Consider the following 24,393-nt stretch of genomic DNA (forward strand, 5'->3'; position numbering starts at 1 on the left):
GGCTATACTTGTTTTTTAGTTACATTAAAATGAATTTCGCTGGAGAAGCGCTGGTAGCTTAGCGGTAAGAGCATGCAGCTTTAACTTAACTTTAACTTTAACTTGAATAAACTATTTTTTATCTTTATCTTATCTTTCAATTCGGAGGTCTCCGGGAACCCCGGCTCGTACTAATGAGTTTTTCGATATTGTTATTTGATATTTACCAACCGCTTTTCGGTGAAGGAAAACATCGTGAGGAAACCGGACTATCCCTAAAAGTACTAGATTCCCCACTGGAATGGGAGATCAGATGGCATTTGCTTCCGTAAAAATAGTGTCTCTCATGAGCCGTGGCATAAATCCCTGACAACACCAGGAAGTTGATTAAAAGTTAAGTTTAAAACAAACAACAGGGGCTCATTTATTGGGAGACAAGTTAAACATGAAAAAGAAACAGTACCTAAGCCAAGCAGGTAAGTTAGGTCCACGTTGGTTTATTGGGTTCTAAGTTGGGTAGAGCTGCCCCGTCGTCGAAGCCAAGAAAATGTCGTCATTTCCTGGCTGACTTACTTTTAAAAAATCCTCTTTAATCTCTGTTTTGAGATGGTGGTGAGAGATGGGAATCACCCTGAGCATTCTTCTTAAGATGTCCTTTACATTTTTTAGTAGGTACCTAGTGGCTATTATGTTTCAAGGTAAGCAGCGAATACACAACGCTTTATTAGGTAAATATAATAAAGCCGGTGAAAAAGTTAAACACAAAAGGATGTTTTCCTTAATCCCTGGGTACCGGTAAAATTGCAGCGCATAATAAAGGTAATAAATCTCAAGCAAATCACTTCAAAGTTGCTTTGTCATAGCAAGGTTTAGTGCTATAATCAAAGAGAATAGATAGTATAGAGGGGTCCTGTCATAGTAAATTTTGTAGTAAATTAACTGCCATCTATCGACAGTATCGACACACGACTAAAACTCAAAATGAAAACGTATTAAATTATCAAAAAAACGTATATATATGGATAAATTATTTTATTATTTTTATATCATTTTGACCCATGTTCATTCACTGATATCTATGTGTTAAAATTGTTAAATATGAACGGTGTCGTCACGCCATCTAGCCGAGCATAGGCAAAAGGTGTGTGCGCCATCTATCCGAGAATGACTTTTTCTTGATTTCCGAGGCACGTTTTTTCCTTAGACTTTTTTCATCTTATACGAACTTACCAATTTTATTAATATCTGTAGTTTTAGTTATACTTTTGTATGTAAGTAATCTTAGCTTTAAGTTTACCACGAATAAAATGCTTGATTCTTGAAATGCTTGATAATTTAATTTTTAACCGTATAAAATAAAATTAATAAATGTAATAAATATTCACCACAAAAGAAAGATTGCACAATAAAAATATTTATTTAATTTAAATTACTTAGTTTTATCACGCAAAACAGGCGCAAGTCGTCGAGTTGCGGAAAATCGCCCGAACTACAATACAATACTTAGTTTTAGTTGGGGCTTTAAATTTGTATTCTTTAAGCTTAAGTTAGTTAAGCTTCTTTAAAACTTATATGATGGGCATAACTGGGTCAAAAACAAAACTGTGTTCGCGTCTTTCCTGTAGACATACACAAGAGTTAAGGGCTATAAAGGTTAATTTTCTTATTTAACCCTTATCCACGTGAAAAGGTCCTCCTTTTATTCAGAGAACTGTGATAAAATCATTACTTACATGCCCACAAGCTGTTAACTATTGCCCACAGCAAGGAGAAAAATGTACAGTTCGCGCGAACTGTACATTTTTCTCTCCTCTGGGCAATTAATAACTTGTGTATGTCTACAGGAAAGACGCGAACACAGTTTTGTTTTTGACCCAACTGTGCTTAATTTTGTACAATCAGAAAGGGTGGTTAAATTCAATAACTTGGAACTGAATTCATGTAGATATAAATTATATTATGTACGAATCAAATTAAATGAATAATGGAAGCTGAACAATTTGGATGTTGTCAGCAATATTGCAGAGAGTGAAATGTATTATTAAATATTTTGAATTTATATTTTGATGCATGTAATTGACTGATTCATATGTTTCAGTAGCTTAATTTCAGGTTTATCACCATTCTGTAACAGCTTTACAAAATGATATATATGGCTTTATATGCAAAATAATTAGAGTGTAATTTTTTTTTTAAGTAAAATGCAGCGATTGGCTCTATTTTGCAAGAATATTAGATAGTCCTAAGCGGTACACCCAGAAATTCAGTAAAATGCTGCAAATGGTGTAAAAAGTATGAAAAAGTGTACCTACGATTGATCTTTAGGCCATTTGAATCAATTTGACCCGTAGCATCAAAAAAAAAATCTAAAAGGAGAGGAGTTATGACGTCATCTTTTTTTGTAGGAAAAAAAAATGTCCAGAAACCTATCGTGTGTAGCAAATGAAAGGGCTTTTTAAGCCGATTCTATATATATGGCATATCTTTACATCTGTCAGTTTATAATTAGAATGAAAATAATTTTAAAAACAAGTTTGGCCTCTCCAGATACAATACCGTTCAAATATTTTTTATAAAATATACCTCAAATAATACCTAATATCCTCATATCTAACCCCAAGAAAGCAATTTTGAAAATATTTAACATTTAGTATTAAGTTAGTTCTTGTTGGCAAAAGTTGCCATTCGACAACTCACTAATCACAAAACATTAAGGCGCCTAACGGAGCCACCTCCTTGCTAACAATTTCGACTTTTACTTCACTAAACTTTACACATCTTATACTAGCAATTTATCTTTGGTTCTACTCGTACACACGCAAAGCACTAAATGGAAAATGGCACTCACTGTAGCTCAAACTTTTCCAATTGAACTGGAAAAACTGGATTTGTCAAAGAACTTTGAAATCAGTTCAACTTTTTGCCCTTTCCAATTTTAAGCTCTGGGGGCCGATTTTTGAATTCCGACCACTCGATTTCGTTAAATAATATCTCCACTACTAGGCATTTAAATTCTACTAATAGAATTGAAATCGAGTGGTCAATACCAATAGATTCCAAATTTCGATCGCTCGTATTTAAAAAATTAGCATTTCGCCGTTTTCCACCGATTTTCGAGTGACGAAAACGAGCGATCGAAATTCAAAAATCGGCCCCCAGGGGGCAGGGGGGGAAGGTTGGTATTGACCACTCGATTTAAATTCTATTAGTAGAATTTAAATGCCTAGTAGTGGAGATATTATTTAACGAAATACACGAAATCGAGTGGTCGAAATTCAAAAATCGGCCCCCAGAGGCGCAATATGAAATTTATATCGTTTATGTGTTTTTATACCGTGACGTAGTATTCCTTATGAGCCAGCAAATCCCTAATTAATAAGCCATATTACGCAATGGTAAAAAATGCCTTTTAAGGGTTCCGTACCTCAAAAGGAAAAAACGGAACCCTTTTACAGGATCACTATTTGTTGTCTGTCTGTCCTTTAACTCGGGAACGCGTGGAGGTATTGAGTTGAAATTAAAACCATATATGTACTCAAGTCTACAGTCTCTTGAAGATATAAAACTTGTAAGTTGACGTAAAAATAAGTTTTTGGCAAACAAAATTTTTTTGGTTCAAGCTTTTATTGCTGACTGTACGTTTCTTTCCACAGGCAACAGACAATTCTAAAAACCCCAAACACAATTAGGTTGCGTTGTTTTATCACAGAGTTCCTATGGCCACCTCCTGTCTCCATCAGATCAGCTCGATTGTACCATAATATTGCATTGTCACCCGACTTACATATGTATGCAAATTTTCAGCTTCATTGGAAGTCGGGAAGTGGGTCAAATTAAATACATAATCCATAACATAACTACATAATTATGTACATAGTACATTGCAAGTGGTTGCAAGTTGAATAAAATCTTGTAAAAAGATACGACCGTTTATGCCACAAAAAACGTAGGTAGGTATCATTATATTATGACATTGACACGTGTCGCAGTTCTCGCGCGCAACCAATAACCGTGATCGAGATGCCTAATTCTCCTTCATACAAACCAGCATTTCACGCGCACCAATCAGCGCGAGCGATCTTCAAGGTCGTATCAAAACAATATCAAAGCCGTAACAAATTACTCAAACAGAATCGGGTACCGGTAACTCGGTCCATTTTCAATGTAAATTTTTCGAAAGCTGAAATTGGCTTAAGCGAATCAGCATCCGAGAAGCTTAATTAAAATGTGCTTTACAGCGCTAACGAGCTGCGAGGTGGAGATTATAGTTTGTAAATGTTTTACCCTGAACCCCTATGTAAATTTCATTCGATATCGTTTGCGTTTGCGTTTTGTCTATTATTGTACAGTCAACGGTAAAAATATGGGTGTAGACAACTTACTCAAAAATATGTCCCATAGTTCTTAATTCACTGACATAAGAGTTATGGGACATATTTTTGAGATGATTTGTACACGCATATTTTTACCGTTGACTGTACTAGACCGCGGGCCATGGCCCAGGAGCAAATGTCGTCAGTCATCGCCTCCCGCTTGATACTTTGTCAGATGATAGTTTGGATGGTATCATTAATTAAAAAAATAGTCAGCCGGTTGTATCGCGGTGGAAAGACCGTCAGTTGATCATGTCCGCAAACCCATAAGGCGTTTATTGAAATGCCTGATAAAATATTCAATAGCTTGAGCCCAGAAATCAAAGAGGCAACTTCTTATGAGATGTTTGTAAACAGTAAACTCAAGAACTATTTAATTGATAAAGCCTTTTATAGTGTTGATGAATATTATGGACATTGATTTTATGATTATTTTAAGAATTTATTTTGTGGGTATTGATATTGTGTACTTATAATTTTTCTTTAAATTAATTCACGTGTGTGTAGTTTAGGTTTAATTAGTTTTAGATGTGTGTGTGTGTTTTTTTATTTTATTTTTATATCTTATTGACATGTACGTTTACACCGTATTAAACGAATTGAATTGAATTGAATCCTACATGCAAAGTTTCATGATTTAGTTATTACTATAATTAAAAGGTACAACGCTTATTTTTTACATGTTTATGCAAGTAGCTGACGGTCTTTCCACCGCTATACAACCGGCTGACGGTTGTTTTTATTTATAATAACATCTAAACTATCTTCTGACAAAGTATCAAACGGGAGGCTATGGCAAAATTTATTTTATTTTTTTACATGTTTCGGTGACTGCCATTCCTCAACCCACCAACGGAGCGCCAGCTGACGTCCATCAGGGATCATCATACATAGCCGTTAACCAATATACGAGTTATCGCCCGGGAGGCGATTGGTCATGGAAATCTGTTCGTGGCTCGCGGTCCATATAGGACAGCACGCCAAGCGGGACGTCTTGGAAACTCAAAATCCCATACAAAATGACACATTCGATATATGAATTTGTATTCAACTTAACACATCTAATGCAGTAAAATTAATCTTTGGTTTGTACAGTCGACGTCAAAGACACATTTACACTTTTGCACCTTACTCCTTTGTAATAAGGCGAAAAGTGTAAACATATCTTTGACGTCGACTGTACCTATATTTTATTTGTGCCTCATTTTACTTTTTGTGTTTGCTTCGTTTCATATCAGATAATGAAGACATTCATGTAACAAATTTTATTCAGGGACCATAATAATGAAATCCATTGTTTTCGGTAATTAATCGATGTTTTGAATAATAATGGACTAGCTCGTGATATGTAATATAATATAACAAAGGGTTCGATTCGATCAAAGCCCTTTGAGAGTCAAAAGATGTTACATAGCTGTTGTGGTTAGATTTTTGTTATATCTTAACGAACACCCTGTTGTAGTCTCTGCGAATTAATTTTTCGTATCTTAATACTGTTTGGAAAATGTTGGAGAAATTAGATGATGTTTATTTTTTTAATAACAGCGACTGTAAACAAACCGAAACGGTTGATTAAGTCAATCAAGCTGATTTTTTCACAGTTGTTATTCCAATGATCAAAAATGATGTATGCTGGCCAAAAGGATAACCCGTGATCACTAAAATTTAAGATATACCGCTTTCATTATCATTGCAATCCCATAAAAGTAGGAAGAGACGCTTTCTACATTTAGATTTTTGAACATTGACTATCTTTATTTCTCGCGGGTTATATTAGGGTCAACCGGGGTAAATGCGTCTCTTGTGGTAAATGCGTCTTTTGAAGATATCTTCCAAACGCAACATATTATAACTATTATAGCCGTCAATACTAAAAGTTCAGTGACCATACTTCGAACAGGGATGGTTGCAATAGTTCTAAAATGTTCCATTTAGAAGATACGCATTGATCCCGGTTAACCCTTTTGCTGTCAAGCTCGTACAGTGACATTGACAACCGGCATCATGGGCAGGACAGCAATATACAGGGTGATTCATGAGACGTGAGCAGGACTAATCCTGCACACTCAGTAACTGATAATTGATCGATCACCGTCGTATTTAGGTGAAACAACCACACTTTTTCCTATTTTTTTACTTTTTGGTGATGGTAAATTTATTTCACTACAATCATGGTCACTACAAGACCTAATTAATAAACATAAAACCTCTTTAACCGTAATGATAGCATTTTGATTACGAAGAAAATAAACTGTCAAACTTGAGTGAGATACGAGTTTTCAAAAGTAATCAGACCGTGATGACAGTGATGACATTCAATTTGACACAGAATATCGGTAGTTTAGTATTCTAATTGTAGGGTGACCATGCATGTCGTAAATAAATTAATAACTTTTTTTTTCAACACGACTAGAAAATTAACGTTAACCTCACTAATACTGATACGAAACAGTTGCTTATAATTTACGGAACGTGCAGTCTAAGTCCTGCTCACGTCTCCTGAATCATCCTGTATATTTATTCGCTTGCAATGGGGTTGGCCGGTCGAAGTATTTAGCAGATGGCGCCAGCATAGCTTGCCCTGTCAATCCATAGAATTGTGTCAAATTTTTGTTTTTTTAATGGAATTTTATGCCTTGGATGCCAGCTCTTTAATCCAAATCTCATAGAAAAAGGGGCAAGCTATGATGGCGACATCTATGCAAACCTTTGACAGTTGCCAACCCCATAGCCAAAAGTAGATAGCCAAAGACGGGTCATTGTACGAAAATATAATGTGGAAAGCGTCTCTGCTTCAGTAGACCGACAAGTGGCGGTTCAGTAAAATTGCTCGTAAAATAACTACAGGCTATTTCACAAGAGCGTGGAAATGAAAAATGGATAATAATTGATCGATTTCAAGAAATTATAACCAATAAACTGAAATAGATATCACTACACCTTATAAAACAAAGTCCCCCGCCGCGTTTGTCTGTTTGTGTGTTTGTTCGCAATAAACTCAAAAACTACTGAACAGATTTTCAGGTTTTCACCTATCATTAGAGTGATTCTTGAGGAAGGTTTAGGTGTACAATTTGTTAACCCGTGCGAAGCCGGGGCGGGCGAGTCATACACTAAAGAAAAATTGACTAAGTAATTTCGAGAATTCCTTTAATAATATAAATAAGTAAGCAGCGCCGGGCCGTGCTCGCCGACGTCACCATCCCCCATGATGAGAATCTCGTGAAGGCCGAGAAGGACAAGTCCAGCAAGTACCTAGACTTAGCTCACGAGATTACCGCCATGTGGGATGTTGATTCGACGATCATTGTTCCGATAGTTGTGTCAGCGAACGGTCTCATAGCGAAGAGTCTCGACCAACACCTAGAGAGACTCTCGCTGGGTGGTTGGATCAAGGGTCAGATGCAGAAGGCGGTAATATTGGACACGGCGCGTATAGTACGTCGGTTCCTCACTCTGCGGCCCTGACCGCCGGCGGCACCCTAGGTTAGGTTTTTTATAATGTGTTTATATGTATTTTTTATTGTTTTGTAAGTGTTTTTTTATATTTTACTTTTATATTCATATTATAACAAACCTAACTTAAGACGAAAAATAAATAAAGAGAATAAATAAGTAACAAGCATTGATTAAAACATAACCAAATGTATTTGGGCAAAATCTTAGAAACACGTTGTGTTCTGATCTACCAGCCAATGGGGTTGCCTGGTCGAAGTATTTTACAGATGGGGCCAACATAGGTTGTACCTGACAATCCTGCGCATAGTGTCAAAGCAAATACTTGTTTAGTAATTATATGGCATGGATGTTAGCCCTTTAAGCCGAATCCGATACAAGAGATTTTACACCTATGCTGGCACCATATTTAAAAACCTTTCACAGTTGAATCCCATTGATAGTTGAAAATGGTCATTACTTAACACGTTCACTGCGTTACGGGAGCTTTTGAACCCCGTACGATGTCATCATTCAGTGCGGAGACCAAAAAATCGTGATTACTCGCTGGTGCGGAAGCTGTATCTTGGATATTTTTATGACTATGATAAAGACAAATATACATTTGAGTTTCTTGTCAAAAGTATAACCAAGTGGTATATTCAAATAAAACGAGGTCTCAGGAACCCCGTACCGACCAGGGAACAAATTTTCCCTTCTAGTGCGATACGGGTTCCAGTGAACCCCGTATAGATTTTAGCTGGCCCGTACGGGGTTATGACCACAAAGTCACTAGTGCAGTCAGCATTGCTTTGCTTCTTATCGGTAAATTAAAAATAATGCGTTTGAGACGCATGCTAGAATGGTGTTATTGCAAAAATAATATAGTTAACAATTGGTATAATTTAGAACAAGTAATACGCTGCACGACATATCATATCACTGAATTTTAAGTATTGTTGACTGTTGCTCAGTAATCAATTTTGACACCAATCAGCTCCAGACATGTTGTGTCCGAATGTGACGTTTTTAATATTAAAACTTTAGGTTTCAACCTGAAAAACGATAACTAATTATTACTATAGTAAGCGCTAAAATATCGTTTGTTTTATTTCCCATCACTATTGATTTATCGACATAAACAAAGTATGTGCGTTACGGGGTTTGCTAAGCCCCGTAGTTTTTCAATTTTAGTGCGATACGGGGAGAAAATAACCCCGTCCTTTAATTTCTCTATAACTTCATACGTTTTTATCGTATCTACGTGCGAAGGGAACATGAATTAGGTAATTTCATACTCTTTAAATGTGTCAGAAAAAAAATTATACAATAAAATATTTCAGGACTTTATAGCAGTTTTAACAGACTTGGATGTACGGGGCACTTTTATACCCGTAACGCACCAAAGTGTACACCACTACGGGGCGAATTAGGCCTCGTAACGCACTACATTTTAGGTAAAGGTTTTGGCTTGCCGCAGTGAACGTGTTAACCCTTTGAACGCCCCGCCTATCGTGTAGGTATAGCGCGTTATTGTGAACCTTGTGGCAAATTCACGAAGGTTGATATTGAGCTGTAGCCGCGCACGTCAGTTGACGTCTATGGCGGTCTAAGGACCACCCCACACTAGCGTCTCCCGAGCGTCGGCGTCTAGTCAACTCGTGTGTAAGGCCTTAGTGGACGCTCGGAGCGAAGCGTTCGGCGGGGCGTGCAGCGTGGTCGGGCTCACAAGTGATTTGAGCAGCGTGCACTAAGGCCGCTCCTATACGTTTGCATTTGTTTAACATGCACGCCGCACGCCCCGCCCCGCTGCACGCCCAACTCGAGCGTCCACTCAGGCCTCAGCACTATGGCTGCTGCTCGACGCAACGTTGGCGCAACTGCACAGCAACGTTTTCCATAGCGCTGACTAGACGCCGACGCTAGAAAGACGCTAGTGTGGGGTGGCACAAAGGGTTAAAACCCTTTATGCAGTCGTTGATAGCCGATGTTTTGTCTTTTTCAATTCCACCCAGAATCCAAATATCACCAACACGCCGTACACTAGTATGGCTGAAACAAACCGGCATTCAATTAGAATTATACATACAAATAGGTATAACTTAATTATAAAATAAGTTCTTGCCATAATACCATTTTTGGTATAAGTTTTTATCGCTGACTGTACTTTTTTACCACAGGCAACTAATTCTCATCGAGACAATTCTAAAAACCCCAAACACAATATATTAGGTTGCGTTGTTTCGTCACATAATTCCTATGGCCATCTCCTATCTCCATCATCAGATCAGCTCGATGGTACCATAATATTGCGTTGTCAACCGACTTACATATGTATGCAAAAAAGTTTTCAGCTCAAAGTGGGTCAAAATTAGCTTCAAAATTTTACCCACACTAACTACATAACAAACCAACTAACAGGGCAAGTTAAATAATAGCTTGTAATGAGTGGAGGATCCATGCAATTTTTCAAGGAAATTTGACAGTGAAATCGCCTGCGTAGTTTTCGTAATGAAGTTAATGTTTCTAACCGTTATTTTACGTTACTCTGAACTTCTGTGAATACAGAGGTATTCCTTCGTGAATACATTTGAATAACGACTTGAACCTACTTATAACTTATTTCGTTATTACACATATCATTACACATTTATGTTACAATTGGTTTGTTTACTCTTGTGGCTCATAATATATTTTATTTGCTCCTAGTCTGTAATCTTATCTATTAATATGTATGATTACATATGTATGTATGCAATAGTATGTAGGCTTACTTTACATTTATTTGTTTGTTGTCTAGATTGTTTAGAATATTTACGTAGCCTACATAATCTTATTTTTTGAACACCAAACCATTTATTTAATTATTAATTCATTATTATATCATAATAAGAATGGCTAATGTATGTTTTGTTTGGCATAAGTAAACATAATAAAGCCGAAACAAATGTTGTTAGAGATTTGGAATTAACATTTAAGTAAGTATGTATATTATGATTGCCTTTGATTTATATGGAAATGTGCATGAACTTAGAGATAATGTTTTGGATCATCTCAAGTTGTGTGAATAATTCCATACTCATGAATATTGGCTAAGATTAGTATTGTTTTTCTTTCTATTTGAATTGATTAAGGTTGATGTTCTAGATTCTAATCTCTAAACATGCAAAATCTACATTATCTTTCTGTACAGGTAAAATATTTAATGCTAAAATACCCTTAAAACACATCGCTTTTTGGGAATTCTTTATTTTGTACTAATCTACCCACTAATCATGACATGGCTTTTCAGATCTACGGGGTGTTTTCTCAAATTATGTGAGGTACCAACTTTGAAACTACTGGGTCTAAAATTTTGAAAAAAAAATACACATAATAGTTCTTTACCTATAGGAAAACCTATTAGAAATGTGCAGTCAAGCGTGAGTCGGACTTAATTACTTAGTTTTTGATCCGACCCCTACGGGTTTTTTTAAAGACATTTCATTCACGTTCCACATAAAAAAATACATTGTTAAAATTTGGGTAATGTACGGAATCCGACTCGCACTTTACCGGTTTTTTCGTTACTTACCAATAGCAAGAAGTCCAAATACTAAGGCACAAACTGCCTTAGTAAAATTGTGAACTTCTGACACATGTAGACTAATTAAGACGATCAGTATTGCGAAGGCTAAGACCAGCCACATTGAATATACTATGAGCCAGCTTAGCACCACTGATGGCTTTCTCTAGAAAAAAACGCAGTATTTACAGTGATAGAACCGGCATAGAAAACCATGTAGAGTTAGACCAACTCTACAACGGTTTTGGTAGCACACGCTGTGCAAGCTTAGAGGATATAACCAAACGGAGTAGCCATTAACAGGCCTTCCCCTTAGTCGAAAATAGGCGGCCAATGGTCATACGTATTTTATGACGTTTATCTGACGTGGCTATTTTTACGTTACGTACCACATTTGACATGCCCTTCCCCCGCAAAAATCGGCAGACTGTTTTGTATCGAAAATTACAGACAAGGCGTCTCCGTTTGGTTACTTATATCCTCTAAGAGTGCAAGTGTTATTTTAAACGTCAAACTTCTATGAAATTATGACGTATAATTAACACTTGCACTGCGCATGCTATCAAAGTCGTTGCAGAATTTTCATGGTCTAACTCTATGTATTGTGCAACAAAATAAATAAATACCTAAATAAATGATTCAAGCAAAAAATGTAATACACGGTGTAACACGAGGAAACCGAATAATTTTAACAGCGTTGTCCTGATCATATTTAGGAACAAAAATGTCCTATAAACTTTTTTGAAATTCGGCTAGTTTCAGAGATAATATTAATTAAAAAAAAAAACAACTTTTTATTGTTACATAGTGTAAAAGGCCTTTTTGATGGTGATCTTGCTGCTATGGGACGTAGTCTAAATGTCCTTATTGATAGATGTCAAAAAGTGACAAGTAACACTTTGCAAAACTACGTAAAACCGAAAAAAAATTTAAAAATCAATTTTAAGTGACAAGTTTACCAATAATATTTATTTTTTATGTACATTAAAAAAATTGAAAAAATAAAACGAAAAAAAAAAAAAATTTTTTTGGCGAAATTGACATAAACTCATATTACATTTTTTCCTTCTTTTGACCTCAGAAATGCGTGGTTAAAATTATTCGGTTTCCTCATGTTACACCGTGTATAAATAATATTAAGTACCGTTTTAATGCCATCAAAGAACCACAAGTTCAAAGCGATCATGACAAGAATGTAAACAAAGCCAGTGATGCTGTAAGCGTAGCAGTTGATCAGAGCGAAGAGCTTGCATGATTCGTCGGCTTTGCAGTCCATGATGAAGACGATTTGGAAGATCATGAGGACGGCGCAGATTATCAGGAGGCACTTGAAGATAAACACGACACGAGAAAGTTATTAGGTACCTAGCTTAAAATAGATTACAGTGGGAAAATCCAATATAATTGAATGGTTAGTTTTGCCGGGGCAGAGGTAGACTAAAAAACCGGCCAAGTGCGAGTCGGACTCGCGCACGAAGGGTTCCGTACCATAATGAAAAAACAAAACCGGAAAAAAATGCAAAAAAAGACGGTCACCCGTCAATGAGATACTGGCAATGTTAGAGTCAGACTTATCCAGATTTTGTCCAAAATCTCAACTGGTTTATGTCGAAACTGACACCTACCGCCCAAATCCATGCAAGTACTGACCACGCCCGACGTTGCTTAACTTTGGTCAAAAATCACGTTTGTTGTATGGGAACCCCATTTAAATCTTTATTTTATTCTGTTTTTAGTATTTGTTGTTATAGCGGCAACAGAAATACATCATCTGTGAAAATTTCAACTGTCTAGCTATCACGGTTCGTGAGATACAGCCTGGTGACAGACGGACGGACGGACGGACGGACGGACAGCGAAGTCTTAGTAATAGGGTCCCGTTTTACCTTTTGGGTACGGAACCCTAAAAAGAGATGGCGGGATAACCTAGACGGACGCTTTTTGCAGCGACTGGCGCGTGGCGGGAGCATGCACCAAACCGTAATGAGTGGCGGAAGAAAGTGTAGGCCTTTGCCCAGCAGTGGGACACAAGATCGGGGAAAAAAATGAAATGGTTGTTAGAGTTACAAGCTAACTTAGCTTGTCACTTGCAATGACAAAGTATGTCACTGTGATCATGTCCTTCTATGAATATATGACGTTTCTAATGACACTCTCTCACTTATTTCTGTTTTGGTCGGTGCAATGTTAGCTTAGACGAACTCTAGCATGTAGCTTGAAGAGTTAATTAAAATAGAATTTTGTGGAAGTTAGGAATATACTAATGAAAAACTCAGCCCGTAAAACAATTAATTATTGACAGCTGTTCATTCACCTCTGACTTTATAACATAATTAACAAAAACGTCTCATTATACATTTACGCCCCAAAACCTTTTAGAAACCCTAACGGTAATGGAACAGTAAATGTACATATGTACTTATGGAACTACTTGACACTAGCTTTTAAATCTACGCATTTTTTAATTAAAATTGCTGGCTTAGCATTCATTATTATTCGTACAGTTTAAGTACAGTCGCCATCGGATATATCGGAGCGGCTAAGGTGCTCACAAATATCTGAACACGCCTCTATTGTTAGGGCGTTAGAGTGCGTGCTCATTATATTGTGAGCACCTTGGTCGCTGCGATAAATCATGGCGACTGTACCTACTTATTTAGACACTTACTAACGTGATAACACCAAACACAACAGCTCCTATACTCAAAGGAAATCGATACAGAAATTTCTTGGGCACGCACAACATTTTATATTTTGTCAAAGTAGAATTTGTCAGCGCATAGGAACCAACTAGATTTGTTAAAAACGTACCTACTGAACACAAATACCTACAAACCTTAGTAATGTAAGTTAGATTAAGGTACTAACGTTGAAAATGAGTGCATCATGTCGCCGTTAAACTAGGGTTGCCATAAGTGTGGGGACTCAGACCGGGACATTTAAAGAAAACCGACCAAGTGCGAGTCGGACTCGCGTCGCGTTTCAAGGGTTCCGTACATTACACAATTTGTAACAATGTATTTTTTTCATGTGAAACGTGAGTGAAATGTCTATAATTAAGTCCGACTCACGCTTGACTGAACATTTCTAATAGGTTTTACTGTCATAGATAGGTAAAGAACTATTTTGTTTTGACTTTTTTTAAAATTTTAGCACAGTAGTTTCGGAGATAAATTTTCCATGTGTTTAAATGACTATTCATTGACCAGTCAAGCTACCATGTAGATTCAGGGGATTCAGGGTCAACCAGCAAAAAACGCGAACGCAGCGAGCGCGAAATTTTTTGTGACAAAATTGTGAAAGCGTGTTAAAAAGGCCAGGCCGGGCCTAAAAATCCGAAGTTCTCCAGTGAGGCGAGCTTTCATGCGAGGTCGAAGCCGTGCTTCAGGATAAGCTCAGCTAGAGCATAGACGCCAACCAATGTCCATTGTATTAAAAATCGAAACCGCAGGCCGAGCTTGGCGCAGCGAGGTCAAAGGCTAAGCTGAAGAAGAGGAGATTTGGAAGCCAAACCAAAAATTTTGGTAAAAAGTGAGGCTGAAGGTCAGAAATCTCCACATTACTTAAAAAGCCCGAAGGGTACTTATAACCAGCGCGGTGAGCTTTCATGCGAGGCAAAAGGCCAAGCTTCTGAAACAAATTTTTATATTTGTTAAAAATTAAGCGACGCCGAAAGTCGAGCTGTAAGAAAGCAGCGCTAGTGTTACTCAACAATAATATGTGTCATATGTACAAGAGTTACTTGGAGGGCCGAAGTTCCATGGATGAGGTTTTAGGCCCTCGGGAGCCTGAAATTCGAGCTCTACATTACAGACTTTAAAAGCTATAAAATAACATAATTTACATAATCATCTAATTATTGTGTCTGAGAAACTGATATTGGACATTAGGTAAAAGTAGGTACCATAAAACATTTATTTTATTTTGGCCATATGAAACGTAGAAATGTAGGTATATTATTATTTACCAAGTCCAGCCCCCTACTAAATAACTATGATTTTTAAACCGGGACAATTTTCTTATCGGCCGGGACGCCGGGACACCGTGCTTCAAACCGGGACATGTCCCGGCGTACCGGGACGTATGGCAACCCTACGTTAAACGTAAGTTTGACGAACCTAATATAAGTTTAAAATGTACCATACTTTTCTGAAAAAAAAAAAAAATGTATTTTTTAACTACGTCACAGTAACTTACCCCCGCCATTATCGCGCGTGTCAGCTCATATACAGGTTGGCAAAAAATAAGTGCGCCCGTTGCGAGGGAGGTTTTGGGATTATACTGAGAAACTTTTACTTGAAAACCAACCAAAAGACCAACCCCGAAATAGCGAAAAAAAAAATTGGCTGTTTCATACATTTTGGCTGGTCCATTTTCTATGGGAGGATAAAAAAAATTCCGCGATTATACGGGGTTGTTAGGTTGTTACCATAGTAATTCGTTACGGATATGATGGTCGTTTTTGTCTACGTGACAGCGTGATAAAACGGTGTCCATCACTTTCTATCCCGCGGTGTTAAAAAGTGACAGTTATTTTATCACGTCGATAAAACCATCCATAATACGCCGGCTGGACATCAAATTGAATTCATACCATATTCATCAATAAGTATCCGAGATGACATGAACGAAAAGTAACCTATATAGTTTGTCAAAGGACTGTGTCATTTCAAACATAGATAGAGAGAATCATACTATCTTTGTCTGACACTAGTACTAGCACCCAAAAGAAAAAGATGAGTATAGTTTTTTTGTTCCTATTTACTGACAAATTTGGTTTGACAGACTATAACACCTGTTCCGCCGCCCTACTAAAAGTCCTGTGAAAGATTTATTTTGACAGGGTGGAATATGCTGGGGCTCTAGGCTGACAGGCGTGCATGAAATTTAGCTGTCCTACAAAACATCCATCAGGCATCATATACCTACCATGGCCGAACTCAACTTTTATAGGCCGCGAGAGAATATTTAAAATTTTACTTTATTTTGAGAGTAAAAATGTCGATTCTGACTCAATTTCTTGAGAGTGACTTTTTTCTTATATAAAAACGTCAATCAAAACTTTAATAATGTTAGGAAATGTTAAAGTGAATATTTGCCAAAATTAAATTTCAATATTGATTAAAAATATAGGTAGGTAGGTATTTAACGAAAGCATTACTAATAATCAGGTTATTAATACAAATTTAAAAAACGCCCAAAAACAGAATCACGAAATAAAACGGGAATGTTCAGAAATCCTGCAGTGAAAACTTTTAAAAACATATGCGCATACATTCTATTCCGTAAAATAAGATCTCTATCTTCTCTATGGTATCTTCTTTTTTCAGAAAAATAGACAAAATTTTCTGATAAATAATTGATCTTGTCCTTGATCGCTGAACTGCGATCTCTTCCAGACAACCTTTTGGTAAGTAGTGAAGACCAGGCCAAATAAAACTGTATCAGCCGGTCTATTCTCCTAAAAATACATTTTAGACACGTAGTTTTAAATACAGATTATATTATTATTATTCTACGCTCTGGGTAAACCATAGCAATGACTTTTATCTTTATTTACACGCATAATTAAGTACCTAATGTTAAACAAGCACTATATTTAATTAGATTCTGTGTTATGGTTTAAAGCTTTATGATTCCAATCTTCTTCTTCTTCCTCGCGTTATCCCGGCATTTTGCCACGGCTCATGGGAGCCTGGGGTCCGCTTGACAACTAATCCCATGATTTGACGTAGGCACTAGTTTTTACGAAAGCGACTGCCATCTGACCTTCCAACCCAGAGGGGAAACTAGGCCTTATTGGGATTAGTCCGGTTTCCTCACGATGTTTTCCTTCACCGAAAAGCGACTGGCAAATATCAAATGACATTTCGTACATAAGTTCCGAAAAACTCATTGGTACGAGCCGGGGTTCGAACCCGCGACCTCCGGATTGAAAGTCGCACGCTCTTACCGCTAGGCCACCAGCGCTTTATGATTCCAATATTATATTATATTAGGTACCTATTTACTATTAAAATGCATAGCTACATAGGTGAAAAAAAGCAATTTATTTGTATTTAAATAACTATTTATTTACAGTGGAAACTGGATAAGTGGAACCTGGGTTAGTGGAAAACCTCTTTAAGTGGACCCAAGTTCTCGGTTCCAGTCCCTTGGCAACGAATTACCTCTATAAGTGGAATTTTGGGACCTCTATAAGCGAAATCCATTTTTTCGAAAATTTCTTATTTTTACCTCTGTAACTGGAAGCAGCCGTCTCCGAAACCTCTATGAGTGGAATAGCTCGGCGTTATAAAATTTGTATTTTTAATAAACCGTCACAAGGAGGGTAGTTTGTTGCGTTAACATTATGGTTCGTGTTTTAACTACGTATTTTGTATGAGATCACACATCGTTCAGTTTTTTTGCATTAAAGTACAATCGGTAGATCGGTACATTGATTTATTTAACCATACTGGTTTCTCTTGCATAAATAAATATTAGGAGTGATTTTGTTTTTGTAATTTTAAAAATTGTATACGAGTAGGTACTGTGGATTATTTACAGTATTGCTTTTTTTAAAGTCAGGATTACATACCTATTTTTGTTAATACATACATATCTACATACATATTTAATAAAAGATGCTTATTTAAGTCTTGATCATACCATACGTGACCTCTATAAGCGACATTACTAGCATCCACAACCTCTGTTAGCGAGAGCCTCTGTAAGTGAGAAAACGTTTTATTTGAACCTGGTTAAGTGGAAAACTGGATAAATGGAAAACCTGGATAAGCGGAACTAAACAGCCGGTCCCTTGCGATTCCACTTATCCAGTTTCCACTGTACAAACAAGATATATATACAGTGGTATTACCAAACGAAATTAAAAAGTAGCTTAGATCTAAAATAGGCCCTTGAGGCATTGTTCCAAGGATGCTGGCCAAAGATAATTATTTGTCTATGATGTTGGCGGCATTTCCTCGCTGTATCGGAATATATTTGTATGTAATTGTATTTCTCAGTTTTGGAAATTCACTTAAGTATATTATTGTTACACACTATTCAATGAAATACACAATGACCTTTTAAACACATACTATATTTGGGATCAAATCATAGAAAAAAACAATGAAATCTTTGAAATACCTAATTAAAAAATTGTGATAACTCTGGTCTAAAAATACCATCTCACCCCCCTACTATCCCTCCTCACCCCATATTTATACCCCAACTGCCCTCGTAATCCCTACTCACCCCATTTTACGGTACTTAGGAAACACTGTGTATTAAGATTACACTAGATTGCTCTTCTCCCCGACTTGACCATTTAATGTAGGTATCAGAGTTTGATGTTCAAGTTGGTTACTCTAAGGAATATCTAGGCAAACCTAGGAGTACCTACACTACCTACAGAGACTTTGCGTATTGCCTACCACTACCACATACATCTTTTATCCCACATTTGCATATTATACAAAACGCATTGACAAAATGTTGACACACTACATTTCAAAAGAATCATTCTCATGACCCTGTGCTTGGCTCTTATTTTTCATCAAACACGGTATTTCAATGAACTTAGAATTTCTAATCAAAGTCTCTGCGTCTTCAAACGTGTGAGGAAGTTCTTTGGAAGCCGTTTCTGGAAGATCTAAGACTATCACAGCCCCGAACCCAGCCACCCCACCCGCGATCACGAGGGGCAGCCACGTGTAATAGATCTCCAAGTACACTATGAAAGGCGAAATGACCGTCGCAACGTACCCACATATATGTACAATAGACATTCCCGTGCCCCTTACAGCCGTCGGCAGCATCTCAGTGGCCCATTGCATGATCGTGTTGCAAGTGATGTTGATAGCGAACCTGGCCACCACTGCACACAGAACCGACGCCAATCCGCCACCCAAGAACGCTGTCAGCACACTGAACACACAAGCGACAGCGGACGTTGACACTGCCAACCACTTTCGCCCTGTCAAGTCTAAGATAAATGAGACCAGCGCCAAGGAAGGAAACTCAGTAAAAGAAATAACAGAAAACGATACAAAAAAGTCGAACTCTAGCTGCCCTATGCTTCTTATTAAAGAGTCGAATGTAATCGTGCAACACATATATCCGATACATACGCAGATGAACATGTTCCTAAGAAGAGATCGCTTTAAAAGATCAACTGCACCATACTTCGCCTCTACTTTCTGTTTGGAAAGGCTTGTTTTAAATTTTTCGATCAGCTTCGAGGATACTTCTCTTTTGTTAACTTGACCAATTCTCTGGATTTTTTTAATCGCGTCATCCGCACGTCCGACTGACAAAAGCCATCGGGGACTCTCTGGCATCACAAAAGGTGCCAACACCGCGAATATCATCGGTGTACACGTGACCACAGAAAATACTTTCCAATTATTGCAAGCGAGGGCTATCCATGGATAAACACAAACTGCAATACTATAGAAAATGGCAAAGGGCAGATTCGCTATGATCGTCCTATATTTTGGTGCGACGTACTCCAGCACTAAGAGGTACACCATCAGCATGGAGTTGTCCCAGGACATTCCCATGAAGAATCTGCAAACGGCGAACTGGACGAAGTTTGTTGCGAAGATAGTGATGACGCCAGAGACGCCCCCGATCACGTTGCAAACGGCGGTGGCGGGGAGCCGGCCGTAGCGGTCCGCGATCCAGCCAATTAAGAATCCTCCGACGATGGAGCCGACGAAGAAGATGGACTGCGCAGAGGCTTGGTAGCTGTCCTTGTCACACACCCACCCCAGCTCGCTGGAGATGGTCGGATAGGGGATCTCGGTGGAGTTGAACTCCCATCCGTAACGGCAGGGTTCGGTGCGCCATGAGGGGTCAGGGGTGGTGCGGCCGGCAGCCAGCTCGTCGCTCCAGTTGGCGACGTACGCTGAGCACTGCGAGTATCCGAACCTGGCATCTGTGTCAGCGGGGATAGCCAGCGCTCGCCGCTGCAGTGCGGTCAGGTTCACTAGCTCGGGAACATGGCACCAATGGTTCGGCGACACTTCAGTGATAAACAGCTGTTGGAAATACGACACGACTCCGAATGCATAGAAGGGAAATGTGGATATGAATAAGATCTTTTGATAGAGGCCGAACTCGCCGGCCGATGACAACAGGTCATCGTAGGTCACTTCTTCGGTTTCAATTTTTTCTTGTATATCTTGTAGGCCATTTCGTCGCCTCCCGTCGATTTTCTGCATTTTTCGTACGTGTGACGCACCTATGGCGTTAACCGGTGAACTGCGAGATAGTACGTAATGGTTTTATTATATTAGTCTGTTACAAAGTATAAATAAACCCAAGATAAACGTTGTATTTGAATATATAACTCCCACGGTATCTCGTAAATAAATAAGAGCTGACTCTGGCGCTTATCTCAGTTAATTATAATTATGACAAAAGTATTTATAAATGCTCGGAAATACCCACATTTTGTTCGTAATTCAAACACGGGAAGTGCCGAATTTGTATCTCTCAAAAAGTTAAAACGCAGTCATGCAATTATTTTAGTCCGGGTAATTATTATTCTATACCGTAGGTACAGTCGACGTCAAATATATGTTTACACTTTTTGCCTTATTACAAAGGAGTAAGGTTGAAAAGTGTAAACATATTTTTGACGTCGACTGTACATAAAAATCCATTATAGTCAGTTGCGTTAACTTTTTATACTTTTCCCCCAAGAAAAATAGTATATTACTGCAGAGCCGGGAAAGAAAGGTTTGCCGGCCGTATAGGTATTAGGTATAGACCAGGGATGTAACGGATGTGGTTTTATCGGAACCTAAAACGGAAACAGATGTTTTCAATTTAGTTTAACGGAACCGAAAACGGAAACGGAACCGAAAACGGAAACGGAACCGAAAACGGAACCGGAACCAGAATCGGAGCCTGACTTTTTAACGATGTAATAGTTTTCCCCTTTCTAGAATAAACCTTCAGACAAAGTTTACACTTAGCCGTGTCCCCACTAACTTCATCAAAATAGTTCCAAATCGAACTTGATTTCGGCTTCATTGTGAGTTTTTTTTACACACTAACATTCACCACACACACTACACACAGTCAGTAATCAGTACACAACAGAACACATACGATTTTAATTTTAATAACACGAATAAAACAAAGTATACAAACAAACAACAAATTAGCGTAGCACGTGGCAAGCGGGGCGATGAGCGAATGACTGGTATGAACCTGTTTGTTTTTGATTTACGCCGCCGCCGCGCGAAGCATTGACATCCGTTATAACTTCCGTTTCAAACATAACGGAACCGGAACAGAAACGGATGTGTAATACGGATACCAAACGGAAGTTCCGCCTTAACGGAAACGGAACCGGAGCTCCGTAACATCCCTGGTATAGACGGCTGAGCGTAGCGAAGCTGGATGGGGATATGAGGCTGGCAAGCCCTTTTCACGTCGAAGCATGACATAGTTCACATAGTGCTTTTGCAATGAAATAAAGTAAAATACGATAAAATCATATTACAATACAAACAGTGAAATACGTATTATTACAATGACATTTTTTGCAGTACTGGACTACAATTAGGTGGTTTTATGGTACCTAGTCGCATTGTGTCTTTTTTTTAGCAGCTCCGATTGCCCTCCGACAACAGTACCTAGTTAGGTACATGTTGTTGAATGTTGAAATGTTATAAATACGGAACATACCGCGCACGTTTTAAGAAAACGTGAAACGTGAAAAGAGCAACAAAACTTAAATGTCTTCAACCTCAAATATACTCACAATTGAAAAGTTCCTAACAAATACAAACATTTCAAGAGTTTATTTCTTTTGTAAACTTTCTCCGGAAGCTCTACAGCCATCGGCAAAGTATTTCGACATGTTTCACTGAAATAATTCAACAACAAATATTTTTCTGACTACAAAATAAAGAAAGGCTTCAAGCCTGGAGGCTTGTTCTAACGGGTTATGAATTTGATCTGGATTTTTTTATGGGATGAGCTGTCAGTGTCAAAAGAGACGTTTAGAGCGCTGGTGGCCTAGCGGTAAGAGCGTGCGACTTTCAATCCGGAGGTCGCGGGTTCAAACACCGGCGCGTACCAATGAGTTTTTCGGAATGTATTATGTACGAAATATCATTAAATATTTACCAGTTGCTTTTCGGTGCAGGAAAACATCTTGAGGAAACCGGACTAATCCCAATAAGCCCTAGTTTCCCCTAGTGGTTGGAAGGTCACATGGCAGTCGCTTTCGTAAAACCTAGTGCCTACGTCAATTCTTGGGATTATTTGTCAAGCGGACCCCAGGCTCCCATGACTCCCATGAGCCGTGGCAATAATGGCGGTATAACGCGAGGAAGAAGAGTGTCAAAAGGTTTCTGATTAAAGTCGATATTTTGAAGCGGCGGGAGCATGCAGGAAACAGTGACTAGTCCAGGAGGCCTTTGTCCAGCAGTGGGACATAAAATAAGTTATGAAAAAACATTGAACTATTATTACTACGAATAGAATCGGCACAGAGAACCAGTATTTTGCGCCATGAGTTGTTGACGGCGGACGACAAATAGTAGGAAGCGAAGCGGAGCGTGAATCTCGCGACCTAAACGCGTAAGCGCTATTAATTTCACGGCGCTTACGACGTTTTGGTCGCGTGGTACAGGTTGCGATTGCGACAATTTCATTGTTTGGTATGATTTCTCTATAGTAATAACTAGCGACCCGCCCCGGCTTCGCACGGGTTAACAAATACACAAACCTTCCTCAAGAATCACTCTATCGATAGGTGAAAACCGCATGAAAATCCGTTCATAAGGATTTGAGTTTATCAGATGCGGCGGGGGACTTTGTTTTATAAGGTGTAGTGATAACTCAATGTAAAAAAACAGGCATTTATTACAGTACGTCACAGTTATTTGATGCCACTGCCAGCTGCCCTCAGTCCAAAGGGCGCGCTAGCCGCTGTGTTGAAGTAATACGTGCCAGGACTGCCGGCACTGTTGCCCATGTAAGCTACCTCGTTCCCGGCACACAAGCCGTTCTGGAACAGAGTGCGGTTCTCGCATTTGCGGGCTGAAATCAGACAAAGGTTAAGTTGGGGACAAAAGTATCTGGCGAGGTTGCGGAAGAGTACTTCGGCGTTCCTGGGACCTCGCCGTATAGCAGCGAGGCGGCAACAGAGGGGTTTTAGTGGGTAAACCTGGGGTCTCATTAGCCCACAACAGGGAGTCCCACATAACCATCCCGGCCCGTCCCCGCGCCAGGTGGTATGCGTAAAGCATTTTCCCTCTAAAAAAAAGGGACAAAAGTTATACTAACACTTTACATCTAGTAAAATACAAGTACTTAGTTGTATATCATTTATAAGGTTGTTTTTCCGAAATACGTAAATTGACCGAATCATACAGGATTAATGAGTCAACATTTCCACTTCATTAAAGCTGATGCTTGTATGTTGATGATATGCAATTAATCATTTGTTGACGTTTTAATTGTGCTGATACGTGCCCATGAACACGAAACCTATAATGCGGGCTGTACACACTCGTCGAGAGACCCCGAGACAGGCCGAGAACCAGGGACGAGTTTGTACATGCTGCTCCCTTCTCGTTTCGCTCTTCCTTGTCTCGTCTCGCGCTTCTCCTATTGAATCGGAGCGGTGCCGAGACTCGGCGAGGGGCTCTGGACGAGTGTGTACACGTACAGTCGACATATCAGCCACATATCTAAGCTTATTACGCATGAACATGTGAAAATCGACAATCAAGAGTATGTAAATGGATCATGTACCATCACGCTCCGCGATTGTTGCGCCATTTAGGGTCCTAGCTAAATTGGTTGTTCAATACTTACGCTATAGAAATTCCAATTTAGCAAGAACCCTAAATGGCATAACAATCACGTGTGGTGACTGTACTTTACTTATACTGTATGTATTATATTCCTGAAAGTTAAAAAAATAACAACTCTTGGTCTTGTCTTTTCAATGTCACGGTAGGGTTTTCCCTTTGGCTACACGCAACAATTATCACGCTTAATCTGTTAGGACCCGGGTATGTCCTT

At 38.6% G+C, this 24,393-nt stretch overlaps 2 protein-coding genes across 2 annotated transcripts; both read right to left on the reverse strand.

Annotated features, from left to right (window-relative positions):
• Positions 1 to 7,940: 7,940 nt before the first annotated feature.
• On the reverse strand, positions 7,941 to 14,126 carry LOC134796843 (uncharacterized). The gene is made up of 4 exons (XM_063769054.1): positions 14,021 to 14,126; positions 12,497 to 12,679; positions 11,362 to 11,518; positions 7,941 to 9,839 (listed from the first exon to the last, which is right to left on the reverse strand). The coding sequence occupies exons 1-4, from the start codon at positions 14,096 to 14,098 to the stop codon at positions 9,754 to 9,756; spliced, it is 504 nt and encodes a 167-aa protein (XP_063625124.1). The 5' UTR covers positions 14,099 to 14,126; the 3' UTR covers positions 7,941 to 9,753.
• Positions 14,127 to 18,659: 4,533 nt separating this feature from the next.
• On the reverse strand, positions 18,660 to 20,611 carry LOC134797023 (carcinine transporter-like). The gene has a single exon (XM_063769225.1). The coding sequence runs from the start codon at positions 20,562 to 20,564 to the stop codon at positions 18,843 to 18,845; it is 1,722 nt and encodes a 573-aa protein (XP_063625295.1). The 5' UTR covers positions 20,565 to 20,611; the 3' UTR covers positions 18,660 to 18,842.
• Between the last annotated feature and the right edge of the window lie 3,782 nt (positions 20,612 to 24,393).

This window comes from Cydia splendana, chromosome 14 (genome assembly GCF_910591565.1).
Source record: "Cydia splendana chromosome 14, ilCydSple1.2, whole genome shotgun sequence".
NCBI classification, from domain to species: domain Eukaryota; kingdom Metazoa; phylum Arthropoda; class Insecta; order Lepidoptera; family Tortricidae; genus Cydia; species Cydia splendana.